The 24,279-nt window shown below is 25.5% G+C and overlaps 4 protein-coding genes across 9 annotated transcripts; 3 read left to right on the top strand and 1 right to left on the bottom strand.

The window, feature by feature from the left end:
* Positions 1–954: 954 nt before the first annotated feature.
* LOC130664274 (lysophosphatidylserine lipase ABHD12) lies at positions 955–7,372 on the top strand. Of its 4 annotated transcripts, XR_008989330.1 has the most exons (10): positions 979–1,134; positions 1,836–2,109; positions 2,510–2,628; positions 2,703–2,808; positions 2,881–3,080; positions 3,177–3,312; positions 3,387–3,666; positions 4,108–4,235; positions 4,313–4,447; positions 4,524–7,372. XR_008989330.1 is itself a non-coding variant. In XM_057464158.1 (9 exons), the coding sequence occupies exons 2-9, from the start codon at positions 2,042–2,044 to the stop codon at positions 4,350–4,352; spliced, it is 1,077 nt and encodes a 358-aa protein (XP_057320141.1). In that variant the 5' UTR covers positions 979–1,134; positions 1,836–2,041; the 3' UTR covers positions 4,353–7,372. The 4 variants fall into 4 exon arrangements, 3 of the variants coding, with proteins under 3 accessions (XP_057320143.1, XP_057320141.1, XP_057320142.1); XM_057464158.1 differs by having other exon boundaries at positions 4,313–7,372; XM_057464160.1 differs by lacking the exon at positions 1,836–2,109 and having other exon boundaries at positions 955–1,134; positions 4,313–7,372.
* Positions 7,373–8,553: 1,181 nt separating this feature from the next.
* LOC130663512 (U6 snRNA-associated Sm-like protein LSm6) lies at positions 8,554–9,693 on the top strand. Its single transcript, XM_057462771.1, has 3 exons — positions 8,554–8,714; positions 9,031–9,121; positions 9,388–9,693. The coding sequence occupies exons 2-3, from the start codon at positions 9,031–9,033 to the stop codon at positions 9,534–9,536; spliced, it is 240 nt and encodes a 79-aa protein (XP_057318754.1). The 5' UTR covers positions 8,554–8,714; the 3' UTR covers positions 9,537–9,693.
* Positions 9,694–9,746: 53 nt separating this feature from the next.
* On the bottom strand, positions 9,747–11,031 carry LOC130663511 (TIMELESS-interacting protein). Its single transcript, XM_057462770.1, has one exon. The coding sequence runs from the start codon at positions 10,890–10,892 to the stop codon at positions 9,747–9,749; it is 1,146 nt and encodes a 381-aa protein (XP_057318753.1). The 5' UTR covers positions 10,893–11,031.
* A 3,329-nt stretch (positions 11,032–14,360) lies between these two features.
* LOC130663150 (long-chain-fatty-acid--CoA ligase ACSBG2-like) lies at positions 14,361–24,264 on the top strand. Of its 3 annotated transcripts, none has more exons than XM_057462253.1 (13): positions 14,361–14,656; positions 18,906–18,973; positions 19,063–19,114; positions 19,562–19,769; positions 19,872–20,006; positions 20,105–20,300; positions 20,375–20,476; positions 20,553–20,699; positions 21,148–21,623; positions 21,706–21,920; positions 22,037–22,188; positions 22,267–22,392; positions 23,496–24,264. In XM_057462253.1, exons 2-13 carry the CDS (start codon positions 18,911–18,913, stop codon positions 23,688–23,690), a joined length of 2,067 nt encoding a protein of 688 aa, XP_057318236.1. In that variant the 5' UTR covers positions 14,361–14,656; positions 18,906–18,910; the 3' UTR covers positions 23,691–24,264. The 3 variants fall into 3 exon arrangements, with proteins under 3 accessions (XP_057318236.1, XP_057318235.1, XP_057318234.1); XM_057462252.1 differs by lacking the exon at positions 14,361–14,656 and adding an exon at positions 16,539–16,627; XM_057462251.1 differs by lacking the exon at positions 14,361–14,656 and adding an exon at positions 16,884–17,037.
* Positions 24,265–24,279: the final 15 nt, after the last annotated feature.

Here is a 24,279-nt window from a genome sequence, read left to right as displayed (position 1 = left end):
TTCTTGGTGGTGTTTAAAAGATGGCGCAATAGTTTAAAGTCACAAACTTTCAAAGCGGGAAATAAAATTCTTATTTTTTAAATAAATAAATAAAGAAAATATATAAACAAGCAATAATTATTGTACAAAAACATATGTACATTCTTTTACATGTTCGTTTACGTTCATAAATAATCTTGGGATATAAATTCAATTTATTTTATGAAATCATAAGAAATAGGCGAAATTTATTTATTATCAAAATTTGCGTAAATATGTTAACAATGTATAGTGAATAAAGAAAAATTACAAATAGTGTGACTGAAATTCGTTACAAATATCACTACGACCTTTTTTTAATTAGAAATTTTTCATTCAATTGATAATAAGTTATGATAGTAAAGTCGAAAGGCAGCCTACATCTTATTATATTCAAATAAAATAGTTTAACGTTAACATAAAAAATCGATTAAAATGCATATAAAAGACTTTTAAAAGAAATTTTCAATTGTCTTATATTTTCAGTATCATAATAACTTATATTAACAATAATCTATTATTTCAAGTACAGGGAAGTAAAGATCAACAATAAAATTTTTGAAATTAATTAAATTTATTAATGACACTTAATAATTAAATTTTTACAATATATAAATTATCAATAACTTTATGCACTTAAAAAAGTTATTTTTTATTAAGTATCATTAATTTTCACTAAAAATTAAAATTTCTAGAAAAAATTTTATTCGAATTAGAACTCGCAACATGAGGAAAACTTTTACTTTTCCTTTTACTGACTTATTTATTCATTCATTTTTTTCAGATTACTTAACTACAAATATGTGCGCATTTATGCCTCTAAAAACATGTAATTTTCATCAACTTTCGTTTGATTATAATTATTTTTGTTTTCCTCAACCATTTATCATAATAAAATCTTGATAATACTTCAGATGGCGTTTATCGTCAACATGGTTTGACAACCTAATATTTTTTTTTTCTATATTTCATCACAAAGTGAGCCTTGATCGTTGTATATATACGATATTTATCAATATCAATCATATACCCATATTCTATATTTCATAAATATATATTTCAACTTTTTTTCAATACAATGGTTTATTGGATTTTTAAAATACGTACAATTAAAAGGTATATTTTTATTTTACTTTTTTTTATTCTACTTTGATTATTGGCTAAATAACAATTAACAAGAACAAATTATTACAAAATCTCATTTAAAGAAAAAGGGTTTTTATAACATCACTCCGTTATATTAAATAACAAAATTACATATAATCAATCACAAGTGTATTTAAACAAATTATATCAGTCATATTGATGAACTAACGTAGATATTAAATAAGTTTTTATCAATAAATTTTCTAATCTATGACTTTTTTGAACTTTTGTCTACGACAACTAATAAAAAATTATATTTTCTAAACATACTAATGTTGATTAAAAATATTTATTAAAATATGTTCAGTAATTGGATTTTCTCTGATCTTTCAAATATGAACTTAAGCAGGTATATTTAAATTATTAATAATTTAACAATTATAGTTGTTTATAAAAATAATTATAAAAAAAAACAACTTTAATTTTCACTGATTTACAATTTTAAACGTAAGCACATTTTAAAATTACAATTTAAATGAAAACAATAACTACTCACAACATACAATAACAAAATATACTGTTTATATTGTCAGAATGACATTTAAAATGATTCATTTTAAATTATTAATGACTACTACTACTACTACTACTTCTACTAATACTACCCTAGTATAATTCACACTTTGTTGATACCACATGCTGCTTGCTATACTTGATTGATTTTTTCATAGGTTGCACATTGACAATAGCTCCTGTTGATGTTGTTAATCCGCGAGAAATACTTGGTGCTTCAAAACATTTATGGATTTATATATAAAACAATAAAAATATATATATACTTATCATAACAAAAAATATCTGAAATAAAAGGATTTTCTACTCTGCTTTAATAAAATAATTATTTTTTTGGGTTATATGCTACATACTTACTAACAAAATGCAATGGGCATATTTCTTAGCTGGTTTTGTGCCATTCATCATCCTTGATATTTGGTATATGGGAATGTAAGTTAAATTATGCTTGATTTAAATTGCTAAGTCACTTTATTCATTGTGTGTCATTATTGTATTGTGAGAATTCCCAATAGTATTTTATTTTATTCATTAATAATTCATATAAATGCATACACACAATACACAGTTTGTTAAACAAATTTTTTTATTACCTACCATTGATTATTTATTAAATTATTTTATAACTTTTAGTTTTCACAGTAAGCCGAGGTTTCAAAAATTAATAAATTACTCATTAATCAGTTATTTGTATAATCACTATTTTCTCTGTCTTATTGATATTGTTTATTTTATTATTATTCTTTTCCTTTCTGTCACTGAGTTGATATTTTATTTTAATTGTTTGTACCATAATAATAAATATTTAATGTACCAATTTTTAATTTTACAGAATCACATTATGGACTTTAAAAATATTTATTATTCTTTATATAATTATATTTGGTATTTGTCCGTTTATATTTCATTACTCATATAACTTCCAACGTAAAATACTTTTTTTGAATTTCGGTAAGTTTTATATTATTTGTTATGTTATTAACTATTGTCAATAATATTATATAACTAATGTAATATTATTTTAGTACACTGGCCCCCTAGTCTAGACTTTAATAAACCCGAAACAATCGGATTGGAAGGTGTAAGAAATTTTTATTTACACACTGATGAAAATGTTAAAATTGGAGCATGGTAATGAATTAAAATTAAAATTATTATAATATTAATTATTTAAACTATAATTAATAATGTTTATGATTGTAGGCAAATGTTACCTCGATCTTTACTCAATGACACTACGATACTCAATGATGAATATTTTGAAGCAACCTTAGCAAATGCAAGTAAACCAGTATTTTTATATATGCATGGTAATAGTGGAAACAGAGGAAGTAGTCATAGAATTGAATTATACAAAGTATTTCAAGACCTAGATTATCATGTAATTGCTTTCGATTATCGAAGTAAGTGTAATTACTCTTGATAAATTTTATGCGCATATAATATTTAGATAATTTAAAAAAATATGTACATTTGTATATATATTTTTTTTATTTTAGGCTACGGTGACAGTGACCCTGCTGATTTATCAGAACTTGGTGTTGTTACTGACAGTAAATATGTAGTACAATGGCTTATAAATAAAGTAAATAACAGCGCACCTATTTTTGTATGGGGTCATTCACTTGGAACTGGGTATAATAATATATAATAATAATAATGAAACTAAAAATTAAATGATAATAAATAAAAATTTAATATTATTTTAGAGTATCAAGTCATGCATTGGCTTTATTAGCTGCTGAAAATATACATCCTACAGGATTATTTTTAGAATCTCCTTTTAATAATATAGCTGATGAGTTACGTTGTCATCCTTTTGCTCAAGTTTTTAAACATCTACCATGGTTTGATTGGATAATTGTGCAGCCATTTTATGGAAATAATTTGAGATTTGAGTCTGATAAACATACTGCTAATATAAAATGCCCTATTATGATATTACACGCTGAAGATGATAGTGTTGTACCATTTAATCTAGGTGAAAAGGTAAAATATTTTATTTTAAAAAATGATCAATTATAAATTTAAAAAATAACGAAGAATAATATTTATAACCTCGATCGCATGAAGTTAAAAATTAACAAAGTGAGTTAAATTAAATACATTAAATGTTTTGTCATTTGTTTATGACTTTCTCAGCAAATGTAATAAAATAAGAACAATGATAAACATTAAAATTAATTACACTAAGTTTATATTTTGAACATTTCATTTATTTTATTACAGTTGCTGATGAAGTCATAAATAAATGATGAAACATTCATTTTATTAAATTTAACTCATTTCGTTAATTTCAAATTTCCTACGATTGGAGTTATTGATAATGATAGATACGATTAATGAAATAATGATATCTATAGCTAATAATTTTAATGACTTTTTTTATTCATATAGAAATGAAAAATTTTTAATTTTTAATTATTATAGCTTTATGAAGAAACTTTAAAATCACATGGAAATGATACCGAACAAATTCAAATGGTTAGGATAAATGCTTCGTTAGAGCTTGGTCATAAATATATATGTCGATATAAACCATTACCATCAATTATAGAGTATGTATAAATGAAATTACCATATTAGTATTTATTTATTCAAAATAATGATACCAATTGTTGATTGTTTATTTTAGGCATTTTGTTTTACAATGTCAAAAGAATAAAATTCAATGAAATGCTTTGAAAAATTTAGCATCGTATTTGTGTCCATCAAGTCCAAAGAACCTGGTGGTATCGTCCAATTTTATATTTTGAGTGACTTAAATAAAGTAAAAAAATTATTTTTTTCAGTAGAAATACTTAGAAAAAAAGACAGTTGAGATTAGAAAATTATATTTTTTTTAGGTAATATTTATTAATAGTATATTGTGTGGCAAGAGGTGAAGCACAATAATTTTAGATGAGGGTGAGATTGGCTGCTCGAGATGAAGGCAAGCGAGGGCTGCCACCACATGAAGTTTTCAATTGTGTTTTATCTCATGTCACACACATAATTTTTTATCATTATCTGAATTGAAACTTAGAGTTTAAGTGTTTGGAACCAGTTAAAATGAGACAATTTAAAGACATTTTTGAACAGTGCCCCCCACTTTTTAAAAATATTCAATGACTTCCAACTGTAATAACAGTATTCAAATTTTACTAATTAATTAAAAAAAAATAAAGCATTAATTGAGAAAAGAATAACGTAGTTACAATTTCTCCGAGACATAGATTTAAAACAAAAATTACTTAAAGTTGTTATCAATTGGGAGTTGAACGAAATTCGGTAAATAAATTTCAGTAAAATTTGCATCTCAATATTATGTAGTTAACAGGGGTTCGTACTTCTTTCTCTATTACACTCAAGTCCACGAACGGTACTATCTTTGTTGCACTTGTGCAGTAAATGGAAGCTTTGGCCGAGTTTTTCTCTTAAACAAACGAATATTGTCAAACAATTTAAGCGCACTTCGCTAGATTAGACAGTAGTGCATCAATGTGCGGTCTGTATTTTGTATTTAGAGATTTTGTTTCCGAAAAAAAACTCAGCCGAAAATATCTGACAACCCCTGTCAAGCCCGTAAAAGAATGATCTTTTCTCCCACTATTTTTTTACATGCAATTAAGTAATTACTGCGCATGCGCGTTAATAGGGTGAAATTATGGCGATTCACGGTGAATCGCTGTGAATCAACGTGATTCCCAGTGATATCAGCGTAAGATTACGGTGAGCCTTCACCGTGATATCACGGTGATTTCTCATAGTGATTTACGGTGAGACACGGTAAAATTTTCGTGAGCTACCATGATGATTCTCGGTGATTTCTTCTGGTGATTCGAGGTAAAATCAGGATAGAATCACGGTGATGTTTAATAATTGAGCAATGGAGATTTACCGTGATTTACTATTGGGAGATTAAGTAAATATTGGGAAGGGGAAAGACACCGGTGCTAGGCAGCAGCAGCGGGAGTAGTTCAGTGCTCGCCACGAGACAGCGCCTAGCTGCTTGAGGTGTCCCTGGTACAAAATTCATTCTAGCTGACATATTCCAAACTTGAGAGCAATTCTGACACGGATACTCCTCTGTTATTCGACAGAGTAAAAAATACCTTTTTTCATGGTAATATAGTATATTCTATAATATATTATGACAATACTATTTATTATTAATGTCTCCAAGAATAATTTTTCTTTGAAATTGGCCTTGCATAGCCCGAAAAATTATTTATCCGACCCGAGACGTCAATTTTTTGGAAAGAGATTTCATTTCTTAGACTAGTAATAATAATAGACTCACAGTAATAGTAAAGGTAATACATCACGGTGATTCACAGTCACATCGCAGGGAGCTCTCATTGTGATTTACTGTAGATCCAAACCACTAGAGGGCGATTCACGGTGATTCTCCGTGATACACCGTGATTCATGGTACTTCACCGGGATTCACGGTAATTCGTGGTAAATCAACGTGAATCAGGACCGCCAAATTGCATTTTAACTCCTAATTGATAACAACTTTAAATAATTTTTTTCTAAATCTATATCTCGGATAAATTGTAACTACGTGGTCTTTTTTTCAATTAATGCTTCAACTTTTTTTTAATTGATTGATAAAATTTTAATACGGTTATCATTACTTGCATTGAAATCAAGAAGTATCAGTGCTGCAGCCAGTTAGGGATAAATTAATTTAAGGCTAATGATGCAGACAACTATTAGCGTGACTTGTAATTTTCAATTTACAGTTGAATAGAAACGAAAAAAAAAGGACCGGACAAAAAGATGCTTTACTGAAGGTATTGCAATTAATATTCGTGGCATTGGCCAGAAATGATCTTATTTAGATTGGCTGTAGAAACACTGAAACTTGAAGTTTTAATGCCGGTATCATGAAAATTCATTTAGCTTGCAGAAAACTAGAAAAATAGATTGTCGATTTTAAACTCCTTAAGTCGCATTGATTTATTTCGACTGATTAAACAGGCATTGAAGCTCAAAGTTTCAAGCCAGACGATATGAAAAAAAGTATTGCACACCTAGGGAAGAAAGTAGGACATTCCAACCCGTATGTGTAATTGCCCACCCGAGCCCCATCCAAGGTGTGCATAGTATTTTTTACCATATCTGCAACGGAAACTTCAAATTTCTATCATTGTTTGAAGAAAGATTGGCATATGTTCGTACTTAAATTATTTACTTTTCCATATGAGAAAAATCCAATTTCCTTCTTGCTAAACAGAACAGAAACTTGAACTTTCTGCACAAATGTGGTAAAAAAATTATTAATTATTTTAAAAGGTTGATTAATATGTGATCAATAAAAATATCAAATAGAAATTAACAATCAAATACTTGGCTCTCTTGGTGTTCAATAGATATTAACCGAATTAAATTTTATTTATAAATTTATTGAATATATTTGATAAATATTTTTTGATTGGAGTCTGAAGTATCCCTAGCCGAAATTTTTCGGACTTTTCTCTGAAAAACTCTGAAAAAGTGTTTAGAACTTTAGAACTGAGTTTTTCAAAGAAAATTCCGAAAAATTTCCACTAGGGATTGTATTAATAATAGTATCTGTATTCAATATATGGTATATTAATCCTCATCATGAAATTATTACAATTAATGTATAGTTTAATATATTATATTTAAAATTGTATTTATAATAAAGTGTGTCTTGGAGTCGCAAAAAAATTTTATTCAATAATTTATATAAAATCCCCGGGAAAAAATGATCAGATCTGATCAGACATGAAAAATAGCCGGGCATGATCAAACCTGATCCGATCTGTTCATGTCTGATAAGGTTTGTTCATTACTACACGGAAAGATTGGAACCCGACTGGTTACTGTTCTGCACCCGACTCAGTACTCAGTCAGGTTTCGCACAGTAATCAGTGTGGCGCTACACCACGATCGAGCATTTTCTTCCAGCACCGTACTGAGTCGGGTGCAGAACAGTAACCAGTCGGGTTCCAATCTTTCCGCATGGTTACTAGAATAGAATATTCTAGTAACTTTGTCTTTCCGTATACATGCTTTCTTATCTAAAAATTTATTTTTCAACTTCCCGCCAAAAAAATTGAAAATTTTCCAAAAAAAAAAAAAAAGAAGGAATTTATTGGTTTCAATCCGATTTTCGAAAACTAAGTTTTGACCAGATCTCGACGTTTTGAGGTTCTAGGAAGCGATTCTGACTATTTTCAAGAGGATGTCCGACTGTATGTACGTACGTATGTATGTAAATATTCTGTAAATTTTGAACGGATGAACCGATTTTGATCTCCAAAGTGGCATTCAACGAGGCTTATTAATTCCTACAAGCTGTGAAAAAATTGAGCTTCATCTGTGCGGTGCGTACAGAGATAATCCAAAAATAAAATTTTTTCACTAATTTTTTTTTTTTTTTTGATAACCTGTAATGTGCTCGATGGATTGATTCCAAAATCTAATCATCAGCTCTAAAACTTTATAAGCCGCGTCGAATGCCATCCCAACAGGATCTTTTTTCATGTATAATTTTTTTTTTACCCGGGAGGCAATAACACTGGTTCAAGATATTACCGACTCGTTTCAAGAATCCCGCGACTTTTGAAACAAGATATAATTTTATTTATTTTTTCTATGAATAATAAATAATTATCTAATATTCGATAATTGGTCTACGTATATATTTAATTGCTTAATAAACTGTCTAAGAGAAGTAGTTGATTTAAATTTAAATAAATAAATATATTCCTTAAATAAAAATAAAATTTCGACTTTAAAATTCCCGGTTAATTCCACCATGTTGGTTTTAATCAACCAATCTTCAAAACAAAGAATCGATTTGTCGAATCGTTTCTGTGAAAAGAATCGATTCAAATAATCGAATTGCTCACATGAATAAATCGATTCTGGGGAGAATCGATGTTGAATCGTACATCCTTAGGAATTTGTGGTCACACTCCCGTCTCGTTACTTATTGCTTACAAACAAACAATATTTTTCGTAATTTTACACGCTAGTTAATTTATATACATATTCAAAAAAGCGAACACGTTAAAAAGGTAAAGAGTATCTGTGTTTATTTTTCTGATTTTAATGAAACGGAAATATAATTTAACTTTTTAATTCTTAATTCTAACCTCTAATAACCGGTCAATATAAAAATATATCATTTAAATTTAGAAATAATAGTCATGAATTATTAATTATTTATAAAAACAATTATTCCAATTACTATTTTTTCTAACGAATTAAATGTCACATTTATTTTAATATAAAATTAAAAATTTGATAACCTCTCAATTATTTCGGATTTTATGATTATAAATATTTTTAATATTAACATTAAAATAAATTTTTGATTTTATTTATAACTAGATGAGTAGGAAAGAAGCACTTCAACAATTCATCCATCAAATTCATGGAAGGCCGGTGGTGGTTAAATTAAACAGTGGCGTAGATTACAGAGGTATTATATATATTATTAAATTACGAGTGTGAAAGTAGCAGATATATAGCAATTCAAAAATTTTAAATAAATAAATAAATTATTTGAAATAATGAAATTGAAAAAAATTCGTGAATTAATTTTTCAATCATCTAAATACGCATTTTTTAATTTTTTTTTATTCTACTTACATTTTATTTATTTATTTCAAAATTTAAAAAACTGCTAATTATCAGCTACACTCTTATCAAATTAATAACAAATTTTTAACTATTTAATAATTATAGGTGTATTAGCTTGTCTCGATGGATATATGAATATTGCTCTTGAACAAACTGAAGAGTACGTTAATGGACAGTTAAAGGATAAATATGGAGATGCATTTATTAGAGGAAATAATGTACTTTATATTAGCACACAAAGACGTAGAACTTGATTATATATTTTATAAAATAATTATTAAAATTAACAATTAATTGCTACTCTATATATAATAAAATTAAAAAAAAAAACATTAATTTATTTATAATCGATTTTTTTTTTATTCAAATACTGTAATTTGATTATGAAATACTACAAATATAAAAAATGAATTATAATTATAATCAACGGTAAATTAATATTACTAGCAATAAAATTTTTAAGATTAGTGTAATGGTCTTTTTTGTTGGGCGAACTGGTTGACGGCTTCATTTATCTCTCTTTCAAGTTCTTCGTCAGTTAATAGAGGTTTGGGTACATTTTTGTTGTTTAAATTGCCATTGACTGTATTTGAAAGTTGTTGATTATTTTCTTGAATGTCGATATCTTCTAACGGTTGAGTGTCTGAATTGAAAATGGAATTTATTTCTTCATCAGTAAGAGTTGGATTTTGATCTTTAGAATTTGTAACTGGTATTTGGACATGAGGAATACTTTCACTTGTTTGTGGTAAATTTTCAGATGTATGTGGTAATGCTTTTGTAGTTTTTTCTATTTCACCGGATACAATAGAAGATTCGGAAATTTTACTTTTTTTAATTTGTTCATCTTTCCGCAATTTAGCTTGTCTACGTTCAATTGCCAATTGCCTGTTTCTCTCAATTTTCTTTTTTATTTCTTCATCTGACTCAGTTGAATTAATAGATTCACTAATATTGACTTGTTGACTACTACTGAGTGTTTGCTGATTTTGTGAATTTAAAAGTGAATCAAAGATATCATTATTACGTTGAGTTGTTTCAGTAACTACTGTTGCTTGTTTAGTTTTTTCAATTTGTTCAGCAATAAGTAAATCAAATTCATCTACAGGTTCAGGTGATTTTTCTCTTTCATCAATAACATCATCTTCTTCTCGAATAATTACTTCATTAAGCATCATATCTCTACGGTATCTTGTAAGGAATGCTTGAAGTTCTTTTTTTGTTCCCAAAGCTTCAAGTTTTTCAATAAAATCATCAAATTGATATTTTGGAAATAATCTATGTCCCCAATGTTCTAAACGTTTCATAATACGATCTAAATCATGTTTTTCATGTCCTTTACCGTGAAATTTAAATCCTGTAAAATATTCCTCAATAGTATGAATACCTTTAGGTCCTTTTAACCTTGCAGGATTTAACTTTGGTATAGGATTACGAACTATACGTTTTCTTGAAGTCTTTGGATCAATTTTTCTACCAGCTTCTTCATTATTTTCATCGTTTTCTTGTTGATCATTATTAGTAAGTTTATTTTCATTATCATCTGAATTTTGACCTTCGTCTCCAGACAATGATCTTTGATTAATTTCATCGTCTAAATTATCAGTCATTTTTATTTTATTTATATCTCTTTAATAATTATGAAGACAATAAACGATATTATCAATGTTTAAATTTTTTTTATCAATATTCAGTTTTATTTTTCAAGAAAAATAAATACAATATTTTTGTTTACTGATTCCCGCCAAATCTACAAGACAAAAGAAAGGAAAGTTTGCAGTGAATTGTCAATATCGTAACATAATCAGTAATTGTTATTTTTATAAAATTAATATAAATATTTAAAAAATATATATTTAAATTCATAGTAAAAATTTAAAATATAAGTAGTTAAAATTTACATTACCACAAGATAACCTCACTTGACCGCCTGTTGAATTTTTTTATTATTATTGATATTAAAACTCAGCTTCATCTGCGTCTTCTTTTTCAATAGACTCTTCTGAATCTAAAAATTTATCGAACTCGTCGGTTTTACTCATACGTTCTAATAAAGATTCTAATAATCGTTTATTTAATTTATCCGTTTGTGTTAATTCACGCACAACTGGTTGTTGTCGATTATCATCTCGTTGCTCTGATTGATTTTGTTCATTTTCAAATCTATTATTCACTTTATCAACACTACTATCGTTATTTTTATTAATTGGCGTTCCCGGCATATTTACTATTTAATAAAAACCAACAACAATATATAAATTTTCATAAATTATAATCAATTCAAACCATAATACTTTAGTAAAAATATTTTTATAATATTTTTTTTAGTCGGCAGCTTACAGCGCATGAGCATAAATGTCATTATTTTATGAAATCTAAAAAAAAAGTTCAGAAAGTCAAAAAGTGCATACATCCATTAATCAAATTAAAATAAAAATGTAATTTGAAAATATTAAATTAAGTATTTTAGTGTCATTCATAATTTTACACATTTTATATATAATCAACATATATGTTGTCTGCCAATAGATACATGAATCATTTGTTGAAATCAAAGTGGCACAAAAAAAAATATTGTTGACTTTTTGAATTCAAGTTAACAATTAGTTATCATGAAGCCAATTGATAACATAGATTTAATAAAAACCAACAATTTTCTTTCGTGCCACGTTGACGAGTTTCAATTTAACATTTATGAAACTACATAACGCTATTGAAAAATTTTAATTATTAAATCAATTAATAGGTGAAAGACCTGATCAGGGAACTAGTACCCGATCATTCCATGTATTTGTATATCTATATTTAGTCAAATTTAGTAAATATAGATATTTTATATACAAATACATGAGTGATCGGGTACTAGTTCTCTAATCGGGTATTGGGTCTGTTACCTTACCAACTATTTATGAAAACTTAAATTTTTCACAAAAAAAAAAAAAAAAATTTAATATAAAAGCAAAAAACAATTTTATTTTTACAATGAAAAGAAAAATTTCAATTCGAGAAATCCAACAACCTAGATCTTGAATGCTCATGTTAAAAATGTAATTTAAAATTTATGAATTAAATATTTCAGTAACGGTATTGTGAAAATTTTATTAATTCTTAATTTTTATAATTAACACATATTGTCTTTTAATTCATATCTTATTCAGAGTTTCAGTTCATCATTTATTAATATATGTAGTGTTCTTGAAGAAAATATAATTTTTAAACAAAAAGCTAATTATTTATGAAACCTAAAATTTCCATAAGATGAAGAATGATAATTTAATATACAGAATCAAAAGTAGCCACGGGAAATTAGGCTGCTTGCTCTATGAGTGCATGGAGCAAGTAATGGCAAGTACTTTTTTACCATATTATGTTTTTGTTTAGCTCTGAATTATGTTCTAAAATTATTAAGAATTCATATTAATTCATTTTATAAAATTCCCTGATTAAAAACTTTGACTTAAATAATAAAATTTTATTTTATTCCAATCGGAGTTTAACAGAAATGAATCGAAATTTTTTCATTTTAAATCAGAACTTTTAATCAGGATTGATAAAAAAATATTAAGTCAACAAAAAATAATTACTAATCAACCTGTCAATAAATATTTTTCAGAATACTTAATATCAGTGTCATCAGAACGCATCAAATGTGCTGACTAAAAGCAAAATGTATGATCAAGAATCTTCTTAACAGCTGAATAAATTATTCCACTGACATTTGGGATATTAAAAAAAGAGAGTAAAAATATTTGCGCAATAAGAATAAAAATAACAAGAAAAAATCGTAATCTAAACCGGCTAAAGTCAAGATTAATGAGGCACAAGGATAAAAAATTGTATACTCTAAGAAATATCTGAGAATGTTTATTTTTTTGAAAATTATACTTGAACAAAGTAAATTCTAAATGAAGCAGTTGACGGAAAAATATATTAGAAAATTATTCAAATGATTGAGTTTGTCAGAACAAATATTTGAATTGAAACTTAAATAACATTTAGAAAATAAGTTACATAATTTCGATAATAACGTTTTATATGTTAATTATTTATAACACAATTATAGTGATGTCACCGTACAAATAAAATTCTAATCTAAGAAAATTTTTACATGTTTAAACACATGTTTTAAGTGTTTACATGTTTGGATATAAAAAGACAATTATTGAGAATGAATTATCGATTAAATACAATTAATATAAATTTTTTTTCGGATGTAATTTTTGTCGTCATTCATTAATTATTACTAAAATTTAAAATATATGAACAATAAAACTTCAAAACGTTTCAATTACGAATAAAATATTTTTTTAAGAATGAAAAAAATTATTGCATGCAATTAAAATTTACTAAATAAAAATTATCATTAGCTGAAATATTAAATCATTTATAAATAAACAAGAGATACGGTCAAAGAAAATGATTAATTTAGCATATTTATCAAAAAGTTGTAAAGTTCATTTAACTTGCTCATTATTTTTTATTTATTCAATTCTATAATTACATGCTTGAGATTTTCAGAACATTATTAATAAAAATCAAAGTGATGAGTATGTTTTTTCCATGTTTGATTTTTTATTTACAATATTTTGGACTTGCACTATTAATAAGTTATGAGTTCAAGCGCATTATTATATGAACTCTATATATATACATACATTTTATGTATTATATGTTAGAGCTCTTTGGAACCCATGTGTCTAGACAATCTAGACGTTAGAGAAAAAAATATTACGTTTTGGAATATCACGTGACATATATTGTTATTAAATTGATAAAAAACTTATAAATTAATATATTTATAAATTTATCAATCATACAAATGTTATCAGAAATGACGAGGGATTTTCTCTAGTGAATAAGAGAAAAAAAAAAAACGAGAAAAAGAAAAGTATACAAATATAGAGGACAGAAGAAGGATCACGCGATGAAAGTAGAGGGGGTCTAGCGAATCCAACGACGCACTTCTGTTGGGGGTTATGCACCGTGTGATAATTTAATGCATAAGTGAGCAAGCGCATCGGAAATTTTATTAGGAGAGGGTAGTGAAGACTTTCCTCATTTTTTTTTTTTAATGTGCATCAGTTTACACGTGGTACAGCGATGATCCGCAATGATCAAGTAAAACGTGTTGGGTGATATTGGTCCCGGCATTTTAGTTTAAAGATAAAAGAAAAAAAATAGTTTATATGACAAAACAGTCTTGAAAATAAAAACGCAGTGTATTTATACCGGCAAACAGTATTTTGTATTTTATTTACATTGCCATAACGTGAGTAGCGGTAGTATCATAAATACCGTTAAATACTGTAGCTTGGTTTTTTTTTTATTATTATTTTTTGTGACTGCAATTGAAATAAATTTATAAATATACTTGGTAAGTGCAGTATAGTTATAATATATTATTTATTGTTTATTTTATTTCATATAATTTTGTTTATTGCATATTTACATAATGTGGGTGACGTTGAGTACATTAAAATATCATGAAAAAATTCGTTACAAATATAGTTATTAGTTACGTCCCAAAGTACAGAGTTCTAAGTTTATATTTTTAATTTCATTTGTCGCGTATTATATTTGGCTTATTATCATGTCAGATTAATACTGATAATGAATATTCTTGTATACGTATTTTTTTTTTTTTTAAATTAAACATTAATAATTGATAGCTTTAAATTAAAAATTAATTATCAATAGCTACTGTTTAAAAAATTAATCGCTAATTATTGTTTTTATTTGAATAGAAAGCTAATAAAAATAATAAACGAATAAAAAATTGACAACTTTTAATTATTAATTTTTATTTTAATATAAACCAATAACGGATTAATGTCTTGTACATGTTGTTAGCGAATGACCACGTGCGCACTTGATATGACATGCTTTATGACGCGGAATCATTGATAATTTTTCATCCAATACGATCGAAACGCGTGACCTTATTACTAATAAATACCTAGTATACACGAAATTACGCATTTTTTATTAATTTTAATATTGTTTTGTTTTTTTTTTTAAATTATTTAATTATTATTTGAATATAATTATAATTTATCATGTTCTTTATATAATAAATAAATTTTTCGATCGTAAAGCACACTCTGATGCTTCGCATCATGAGTCGTGCAATAGAAAATTTGAAATTATTTTTTATTTAAAATTTTAGTATATTTTAAACTGACTAAATAAACATTGGCAAAATATGAGTATGTTAAAAAAACTTGATTTTTTTCAGCTTAATTTTAAATGCCATGAATATAAACCATATTGAATCATATATAATTAAATGTATACATAATAAATTATAAAGTAATCGTCATCAGCGTATATATTATCAACAGGTAGCACGTCATTTTTTATAAATTTATTTTTATCTTCATGATAATTATTACAGAAATTGATGGAACTGTCTATTATCTTATTATAAAAATAATAATTATAAAATAATTTTTTTTTTAATACACAAGTTTAATTTTTTTTTCTTACGATATGATTTTTAATAAATTTAAGTACGAACTTTAGATTAAAAAAATCTTGGTTTAATATTTGTTGTTAATTCATTGATATTTATTTATCATCGTTTAAATTTTAGTCCGTAAATTCAAGTTTAGTTTTTTAAAATTCAAACTAAATAAAATATCGTAATTATTAAAATTTACAATTTATAATTGAATTTTTATTAATTTATTTTTTATTTTTCACCTTCAAAAATTACTTTTGAAATATATGTGGAAATTGTTAAATTATCTTATGATAATTTGATATAGTAAAGAACCTTCAAGTTCAATGGTATTTTCCATAAAAATAAATTTATTTCAATATAAGAATAAATAAGAGCTGATTAATGTCTAGTTTAAATATATTTATAGTAATTTTCATATTAAATATATGATTTGACAGATGAAAATGAAGACGAAGGGAAATGATGATATTCATATAATTAACAATGAAATGTTGGATTCCAACAATAGAATATTAAAATTCGTCTGTTCAATTAGTATGAATCTATAATAAAAGTTCAAACACTAATAATTAACATCTTGATTTTTATTTGAAAATTTTTAAATATCGAGTAATAGATTGCCAAGGACAAACAAATGATGTTATCTATAATTTTGTAATACATGTAATGTCATGTATGTTTTTTTTTGTATTTTATTATGTTTTTTCTTTCAATTCACGCTATTATTAAAAATCTATCACGGTAATTTCGGTTAATGATACTTTATAAAGTGTTATGTAATAAATGGTAGTGGGGTGATTAGATGTTTTCTATACCGGACTCTAAAGTAATAACAAACTCTATTCAGCTTCATTTCCAAGCAAACAGTTAACGAAAAAGGAGGTATGATAACTTGTTATCATTTTTATATATTATTTGTATTTGTACTAATATTATAATGACAGTTTCTGTTAACAGAAAGAAAATTTAGCGACTTACTAACTTAAATAAAAATCTTCTTTAAGAAAATGTTTTTAAAAATTATTTACTGGCAAAAAATAAGCGCGAAAATTTAAAAAATTCTTATTATTATTACTATAATAAATTAATATTTTTACCGTACAAAAATGTAAACTAATACAATAATTGTACATAAAAGTTAGGTGTGTCAAACATAACTTAAATTTACCGCCAGAAAGTGGGGTGATATGCTCAGCTCTATTGATTTCTACCACTTGGCTGCGTTATTCGAAGCAGTAAAATACGCGAAAGAATTATTTAAAACGGTGCAATGGTGATTTTAGTATATAAAGGTATTATAAATAAATTATTTATTGATTATTTAACAAAGTTAATGTTTAATAGTCTGTTTGTTATAAAAATTTTATTTAAAAAATGTAAAGTTTGTTAGTGAAATTCGTTAATGCATTTATGATTGCACGGTGGTGTCTTCGAAGTCATAGAACTGTTTCAGAATTTTTGTATTTTCTTTAATTGAAAATTTATATCACCTCATTTATTATTAGATTGATAATAAAATTGCATCAGTAAAAGTAGAATTTATTTAAAAAGTAGAAAATCTATAATAGAATAAACAATTATTTTAGATATAATTGCTTGAAATTTAAAAATAATGGGCGTAGTTCATTTTATATGTTTCCTTTCATTTTTAATTAGATGTAGTAAATTGTATATAATTATAGTTTTAATTTTTGAATAACAATAGTTTTATATTCCACAATCACATGAATTTTGTTACAATTAATTTCTTTTTTCTTATAATTTTATTATAAAATCTTGTAGCTATTTTTTATATGCGTTAAAATAAGAGTAATTTTTATTTTTAATTATGATTATTGCTCGATAAGTATTTATAATATAATAATAAATTATCTACATGCATATGAAACATGAATGACAAAATTTGATATCATCAAAAACATTAAACAAGTTAAACATGTCATTTTTTGAATAGAAATATTTTCAAATCATAGTATTATGTTTAAAAATAAAAATATTGTCAGCTGATTTCACTTTCATAAAACTTGAACTTTAAATAGATAATATTTTGAATAAATTTTTAAAGAATGTTTAATTTAAAAAAAATAATATATACTAAAATAAATATGAATATTTTCAACCGTAATATGAAGATTTGGACTGTAGCATTTGCTTATGATCTTATACTTGGACAATTGAAAATTTAATAAAGACATCATTAGTTTAACTTTGATATAAAGAATGTATGTATGATTGTTTTGAAATAAAACTGCCAAATATTGGCCAAGTTATGAGAAAAAACAATTTTTATACACTAATTTTTTTTTTAATAACTCTTAAACAATTTGTTCAGTCAGTCTTCATTTTTATTTAAATCTCAGTTTTCAATAGACAGCTGAAAAACATATTAATAATAATGTTTCTTTGAGTTTGAAGATAACGGCGAGATCTGTTTGGCAAACAGGATCAAATGATTGCGAAATTTTTTTATAACAATACAAATTATAAAATTTCGTAGCAATTAAAAAAAATGTTCATTCCCTTGGTCTAATCAATACTTTTATCTGTAGATTTCAAAAAATAAAAAATAATTATATTTTTCTGATTTAAAAAAAAAAAAATATTTTATTATGTAAAAGCAGAAAAATATCTTCGTTAACGTTGCCGTAACAAATTTAAAAATTTTTTTATTACAACTATAATGCACCTGATAACACGTCATTTATGATTAGATAATATATGTCATATTGGTGCAATTGATTGTTGAAAGCAATTACTTAATAAAATGCGATATTTTCATGATGCTCTTTGATTGGTGTCGCCTGACATGATTTATCTGTCTATATATACACATATGTATTTGTATTTTCTACTTTTTAAATTTAAAAAATTAATTAACGATCTTTATAATTATATTATCTGATACTTCAATATTTAACATGAAAAATTATTTTTATTAAATTATAACATGTAAACATTGTGAACTTTGTCTTGTTAAAAATTATCGTTCGAATAAAAAAAGATAAATATATGTATTATTATCAGTTAATTAATATCTCATTGCCTGTGTATTTTTTTATAATCGGATATTCGTTTATATAAATTGATTATATTGTTTGGATAAACGTTGATAAAAATTGGTTTAATATATTGTTAATATATTATTCATATTTTATTCCAGATAATATGTCTGCAGTGCAGCCTCATTTGTCCAACGGATTCATAAATGGATTCTCAAAAGATGACAAAGTTAGTGTTGGAAAAAAAATTTTTTAAATTTAATTCAGTTTATTTCTATTGAGTTTTATTTAACAAATATTAAAAATTTTATATTACAGACATCAGAAACAGATGGGAGATATATTTCTCCATCAGAGACAGGTCATGATGGTAAGAAATAAAATAAATTTAAATATCATTAAATGTTATATAAATCTAGTGTTAGTTTTTTAGGAATTATTTTATTCTAGAAAATATTTATTACTCTATCAAGATACTATAGATAATTATTAAATATACTCGTGATAATGAAAATATATTTATGAATTTAAATCACGAGTGATTATGAGCAATTTTAAGTAATTAACATATATTAAATTTATAAATGCTATTTGTAAAAGTAAAATATTAACTTGTCAAGATTTTTCTGAACTTTGAAACTATAATTCTTGTCGGAAATTTCCTCTTTAAGATAGTTCAAAGTCTATTTTTTTTTATATTTATTTTATTGAAAATTAAATTATTTCATAATTCAAATATTTATCAATTTTAATTATTAGTATATAAAAAGTAAAAAAAAAAAAAGTAAAAATATAAATGAATATTTTATTTATTCAGGACCAGATCAAATACTTGCTTCAGATGTGGATACAACGTGGGAACCGAATGGCCGAGTTAGAATACAATATGACAAAGATGATTTAAAGTCGCGAGAATTTATATCAGTGCCAGGTTTGCTTATGAAAACAGCAAAAAAATATCCAGATCATCTTGCAATGGTATCGAGAGTTGGTGTTGATGGTAAAAGACGTACTTATACTTACAGGTATGTCAACAACAACAAAATAGTTATCAATAATCGTTGATTGCTTAGTTAAAGATAATAATTAACAATTAATGATTCTATCTTTTTTTTTTTTTGTTGTAGAGAATACGAAGCGGAAGTGAGAATTGTTGCTAAAGCATTTATTAAGTTAGGCCTTCAACGATATCACAGTGTTTGTATACTTGGGTTCAATAGTCCACAATGGTTTATTGCTGATATTGCAGCTATTTATGCTGGGTATTTCATTGTTTATTTTTATTGCAAAACAAAATTTTATTTATACTTAATATTTAATTGATATAATTAATTTATTTAAAATGTTAATATTATTTTAGAGGTTTTGCTGCGGGAATTTATACCACCAATTCTCCAGATGCTTGCCAATTTTGTGCAGAAAATAGTAGAGCTAATATAATAGTAGTAGAGGATAATAAACAATTGGAAAAAATATTGGAAATTAAAAAAGATTTGCCGCATCTGAAAGCTATCATTCAGTATGAAGGAATAGCAAAAGAAAAAGATGTACTAAGTGTAAGTTATATTTTTATTATTTACTTAATAATATGTAATAAAAAATTTCTATTTAATTATTTTTTATTTTTCAGTGGTATGATTTATTAGAAATTGGTCGAGCTGAATCAGATGATAAATTAGATTCTGTTCTCCGAACAATTGGTGCTAATGAATGCTGTACTTTGGTTTACACGGTAAAAAATTTTATTCGCTATAATTATTAATGATTTAATGAAACAACGCATTAATCTGGTTTTTTTTTATGTGCAGTCTGGTACAGTAGGCCGTCCTAAAGCAGTAATGTTGAGTCACGACAATTTAACACATGATGCACGCGTAATTACGGAACGTGTAAATTTTAAAGACAAAACTGAAATAATTGTTAGTTTTTTACCACTATCGCATGTCGCAGCCCAGGTAAAAAAGTTATTGCAATCTTAATTATTATTCATTCGATTTTTTTTTTTTTTTTTTTTCATCAGTAGTAAATATGATGTGACATTGAAGATAAAATTTCTACTGCTGAACATCAAAAATATTGCTCGTTCATTTAATTATTTTTTTTTTCTTTTCACATTATTTTATGATTAAAAATCTATTGATATTTTGTTGTTCTCTACTTTTTTAAAATGATTGTTTAAACAATTATAGTATAATCAATTTTTCAGCCTATTTTTTACGTAATAGGCAAAAATGTCAATGTTTTAAATGAACTAAATTGAAGGTTTTTCAAAAATAATGTTCTATTAAATTATTGAATCGAATGAAAAAAAAAAAAAAAATGGAGCACAATAAAAATTAAATACAAAATTTCTTAAATTTAATTACATATATATATATATACATATATATGTTTTTTTTAAAGGTGGTTGAAATATTTACTAGTTTGTCTGTAGCTGCAACAGTATATTTTGCGGATAAAAATGCTCTCAAAGGTAGTCTCGTAGAGACCTTAACATATGCAAGACCTACAGCTTTTCTGGGTGTACCACGTGTTTGGGAAAAAATTTATGAAAAAATGATGCTAGTGGCACGTAATAATGGTCCAATAAAAACATGGATTGCAACTTGGGCAAAAGCACAAGGATTATACTACAATATGAATAAAATGAATGGAGTTGATTATAAAACATGGGGCTACATTTTTGCTAAATGGCTTGTATTTAATAAAATAAAAGCAACACTAGGATTAGATAGATGTAAAATATTTGTTACTGCAGCTGCTCCACTAAGTGATGATATTAAAAAATATTTCATGAGTTTAGACATCCCAATTATGGAAGCCTATGGTATGTCTGAATGTGCTGGTGCTCATACTCTAAGTACAGAAGATAAATATAGGTATATATTTGATCATTTTTATTTATAATACAATTTATTATTAATTAATTGATTAATATACGTTATATTAATTTGAATATAGATTGGGAAGTGTCGGAGCAGTTTTAAAAGGTCTTAAAACAAAATTAGATCATCCAGATGACAGTGGTGAAGGTGAAATATGTATGGGTGGTCGTCATATTTTTATGGGCTACTTAAATGCACCAGATAAAACTAAAGAAGCCAAAGATGATAATGCTTGGTTACATAGTGGAGACCTTGGAAGAATAGACGGAAAAGGATTTTTGTATGTGACAGGTAATAATTAATATTTTTAACTTTAATATTTATAAAAATGATTAAAATATGTAATTATAGTTTAACATTATAACTGCACGCAATTGTTCATTTTTTTTTTTTTTTTTTTATTATAGGAAGAATAAAAGAACTTGTAATTACTGCTGGCGGTGAAAATATCCCACCTGTTCAAATAGAACAAATATTGTTAAAAGAATTACCAGCACTTAGTAATGCTATGCTTATTGGTGATATGAAAAAATATCTGACAATTTTAGTTACATTAAGAGTAAATATCATTTTTATATACATGTTTTATTGGTTTTATGTTTATATTGCAATTATTGAAATTATTATTTTATTTTAGACCGAAATGGACCCTGATACTGGTGAACCGTTGGATGCTCTTTCCCCTACTGTGATATCATGGGCAAAGTCGATTGGAAGTAAAGCAAAAAAGTTATCTGAAGTTTTAAGTACACGGGATCCGCTTGTACGTAATATAAATTTTTTTAAATATTCTTATACTTACAAAAATCAGTTAATTTCAGCTACTATCAGATATATTTCATTCTTATATATATTAATTAACAGATTAATAAAAGTAATTTTTGGGATAAATCTTTAATATTAAAAATTAAAATAAAATTTATCTTTGTACGATTGAATTGTCAGCCCCTTGCGTGTTCGTATTTAAAAAATGGACATTTTGATGTTAATATTCTTTTTAATTCAACCTTATAAACACCTAGACATTAGTTTCTAGCTTTTTGAAAAAACAATAATCTGTTTCATCTGTAAAAAAAAAAAAAGAAAACTCGATTTTCGTACCAGATATCTTTTATTGCGAGTAAGCTATTTTTAGTGGCATACTAAAGTTAAAAACACGTGATGGAATAGTCAATTTGTTAGCCTCTTATCAAGCAGTTGTGTTGTAAATTATTTGTAATTGTCCTCGATTGAATATAGAATTACGGTAGTTCGTGTTGCATAATTGGTACCGAAACCCCACAATTCGGTGTATTAGTTTATTTTAAAGATTTTATTTTTTACACTTAATTCGTCAGTCTCTTACACCTAAAAGTCGCAATAGATTGTCTAAATGATACTTTCAGCGATGTCACTAAAAAAAATACTAAGCGATTTTATTGTTTAGCTTACCATGTGACATAAGTTTTTTGAAAATGAATAAAACTTTTAATACAAAATCTTTTTTAAGTCCAAAATAGATAGATTCTTAGTTGGGGACAGTTGTTTTTATTCAAATATGATAATTTTGACTAAATTATTTAAAAAATAGTTCAACTAATGATAAATCAATTCATTTCATATTGAAGTTTTTGTTTCTTATAATTTTTTTTAGCCCCTTGAAGTTTCATTTCTAAACAATCAAAATTTCTCATAAAATATTAAATACATTTACTGCTTTTTGAAAATAACATATAACTGAAGAATCGCTCATCAAAAATATAATAAAGAATAAAAATAAAATTACACAAGTTTGACTCCAAAGTTAACTGAATTCTGTAGAACTAATCGCATATTTTATTATCATTTTATAATTATTTATTTTTTTTTTTTAATTTAATTTTACAGATTTACAAAGAAATTGAAGAGGCCATTAACAGGACAAATGAACAAGCCACGAGTAATGCTCAAAAAGTACAAAAATTTACTATCCTGCCTCACGATTTTTCTATTCCTACAGGAGAATTAGGTCCTACACTTAAATTGAGGCGAAATATAGTATCGAAAAAATATGCCGATGTCATTGAAGAAATGTACAAGTAACAAAATTTTTGTTAGATCACGTTAGGTCGACAACAATTTTTTAGCTAGGTACTTTTTTTTTTTTAATTTTGTGATGTCTATAGTTAGATTATGTTAGTTGACATTTTCAAATACTGATTTCAATAATGTTGATAATTAATAAATAAAAACTTGAGATATTTAAAAAAATTACACATCCAGTTTATCATAAACATATATATATATATTTTTTTTTTTAAAGAAGTGAACAAATTAGTATACCTTTTTAGTAATAAAAAAGTATAAATCATTTTTTTTTTTCTCAAATAATATATTTAAATGTATAGAAATTTTCTTTGAGTTGTAGCAAAAAAGTTTATCGTTCTAAGAACCAAATTTTATATAAAACGATGTAATTGATGTTACGTACTTGAGTTATTTAAAATTATTATTTATTTAAACTTAAACATTAATACTTTTAAGGTAAAAGGCATTAAAGTTTCTTACTTTCTGTAATATACATAGTTAGAAATTTATTATGTATATAATTATGTGTGGAAATGCTCCTGTACAATCTCAATAATGTATGAAAGTAAAAAAAAAAAAAAAAAAAAAACGTATCGGTTGTATG

This window comes from Microplitis mediator, chromosome 2 (assembly GCF_029852145.1).
Source record: "Microplitis mediator isolate UGA2020A chromosome 2, iyMicMedi2.1, whole genome shotgun sequence".
NCBI lineage: Eukaryota > Metazoa > Arthropoda > Insecta > Hymenoptera > Braconidae > Microplitis > Microplitis mediator.
The sequence above is the reverse complement of the archived record's forward strand: the minus strand, read 5'-3'. Positions and strand labels throughout refer to the sequence as shown.

What these genes read in the sequence shown, in the direction of transcription:
- LOC130664274 (XM_057464158.1), top strand. Translation starts at nt 2,042, where the DNA reads ATGCAATGGGCATATTTCTTAGCTGGTTTTGTGCCATTCATCATCCTT. An exon ending in AATACTTTTTTTGAATTTCG is followed by an intron (nt 2,629 to 2,702) that starts GTAAGTTTTATA and finishes ATATTATTTTAG; the next exon opens with TACACTGGCCCCCTAGTCTA. An exon ending in CCATTACCATCAATTATAGA is followed by an intron (nt 4,236 to 4,312) that starts GTATGTATAAAT and finishes TGTTTATTTTAG; the next exon opens with GCATTTTGTTTTACAATGTC.
- LOC130663512 (XM_057462771.1), top strand. Translation starts at nt 9,031, where the DNA reads ATGAGTAGGAAAGAAGCACTTCAACAATTCATCCATCAAATTCATGGA. An exon ending in CAGTGGCGTAGATTACAGAG is followed by an intron (nt 9,122 to 9,387) that starts GTATTATATATA and finishes TAATAATTATAG; the next exon opens with GTGTATTAGCTTGTCTCGAT.
- LOC130663511 (XM_057462770.1), bottom strand. Translation starts at nt 10,892, where the DNA reads ATGACTGATAATTTAGACGATGAAATTAATCAAAGATCATTGTCTGGA.
- LOC130663150 (XM_057462251.1), top strand. Translation starts at nt 17,016, where the DNA reads ATGGTGATTTTAGTATATAAAG. An exon ending in GGTGATTTTAGTATATAAAG is followed by an intron (nt 17,038 to 18,905) that starts GTATTATAAATA and finishes ATTTTATTCCAG; the next exon opens with ATAATATGTCTGCAGTGCAG. An exon ending in GATTCTCAAAAGATGACAAA is followed by an intron (nt 18,974 to 19,062) that starts GTTAGTGTTGGA and finishes TTTATATTACAG; the next exon opens with ACATCAGAAACAGATGGGAG.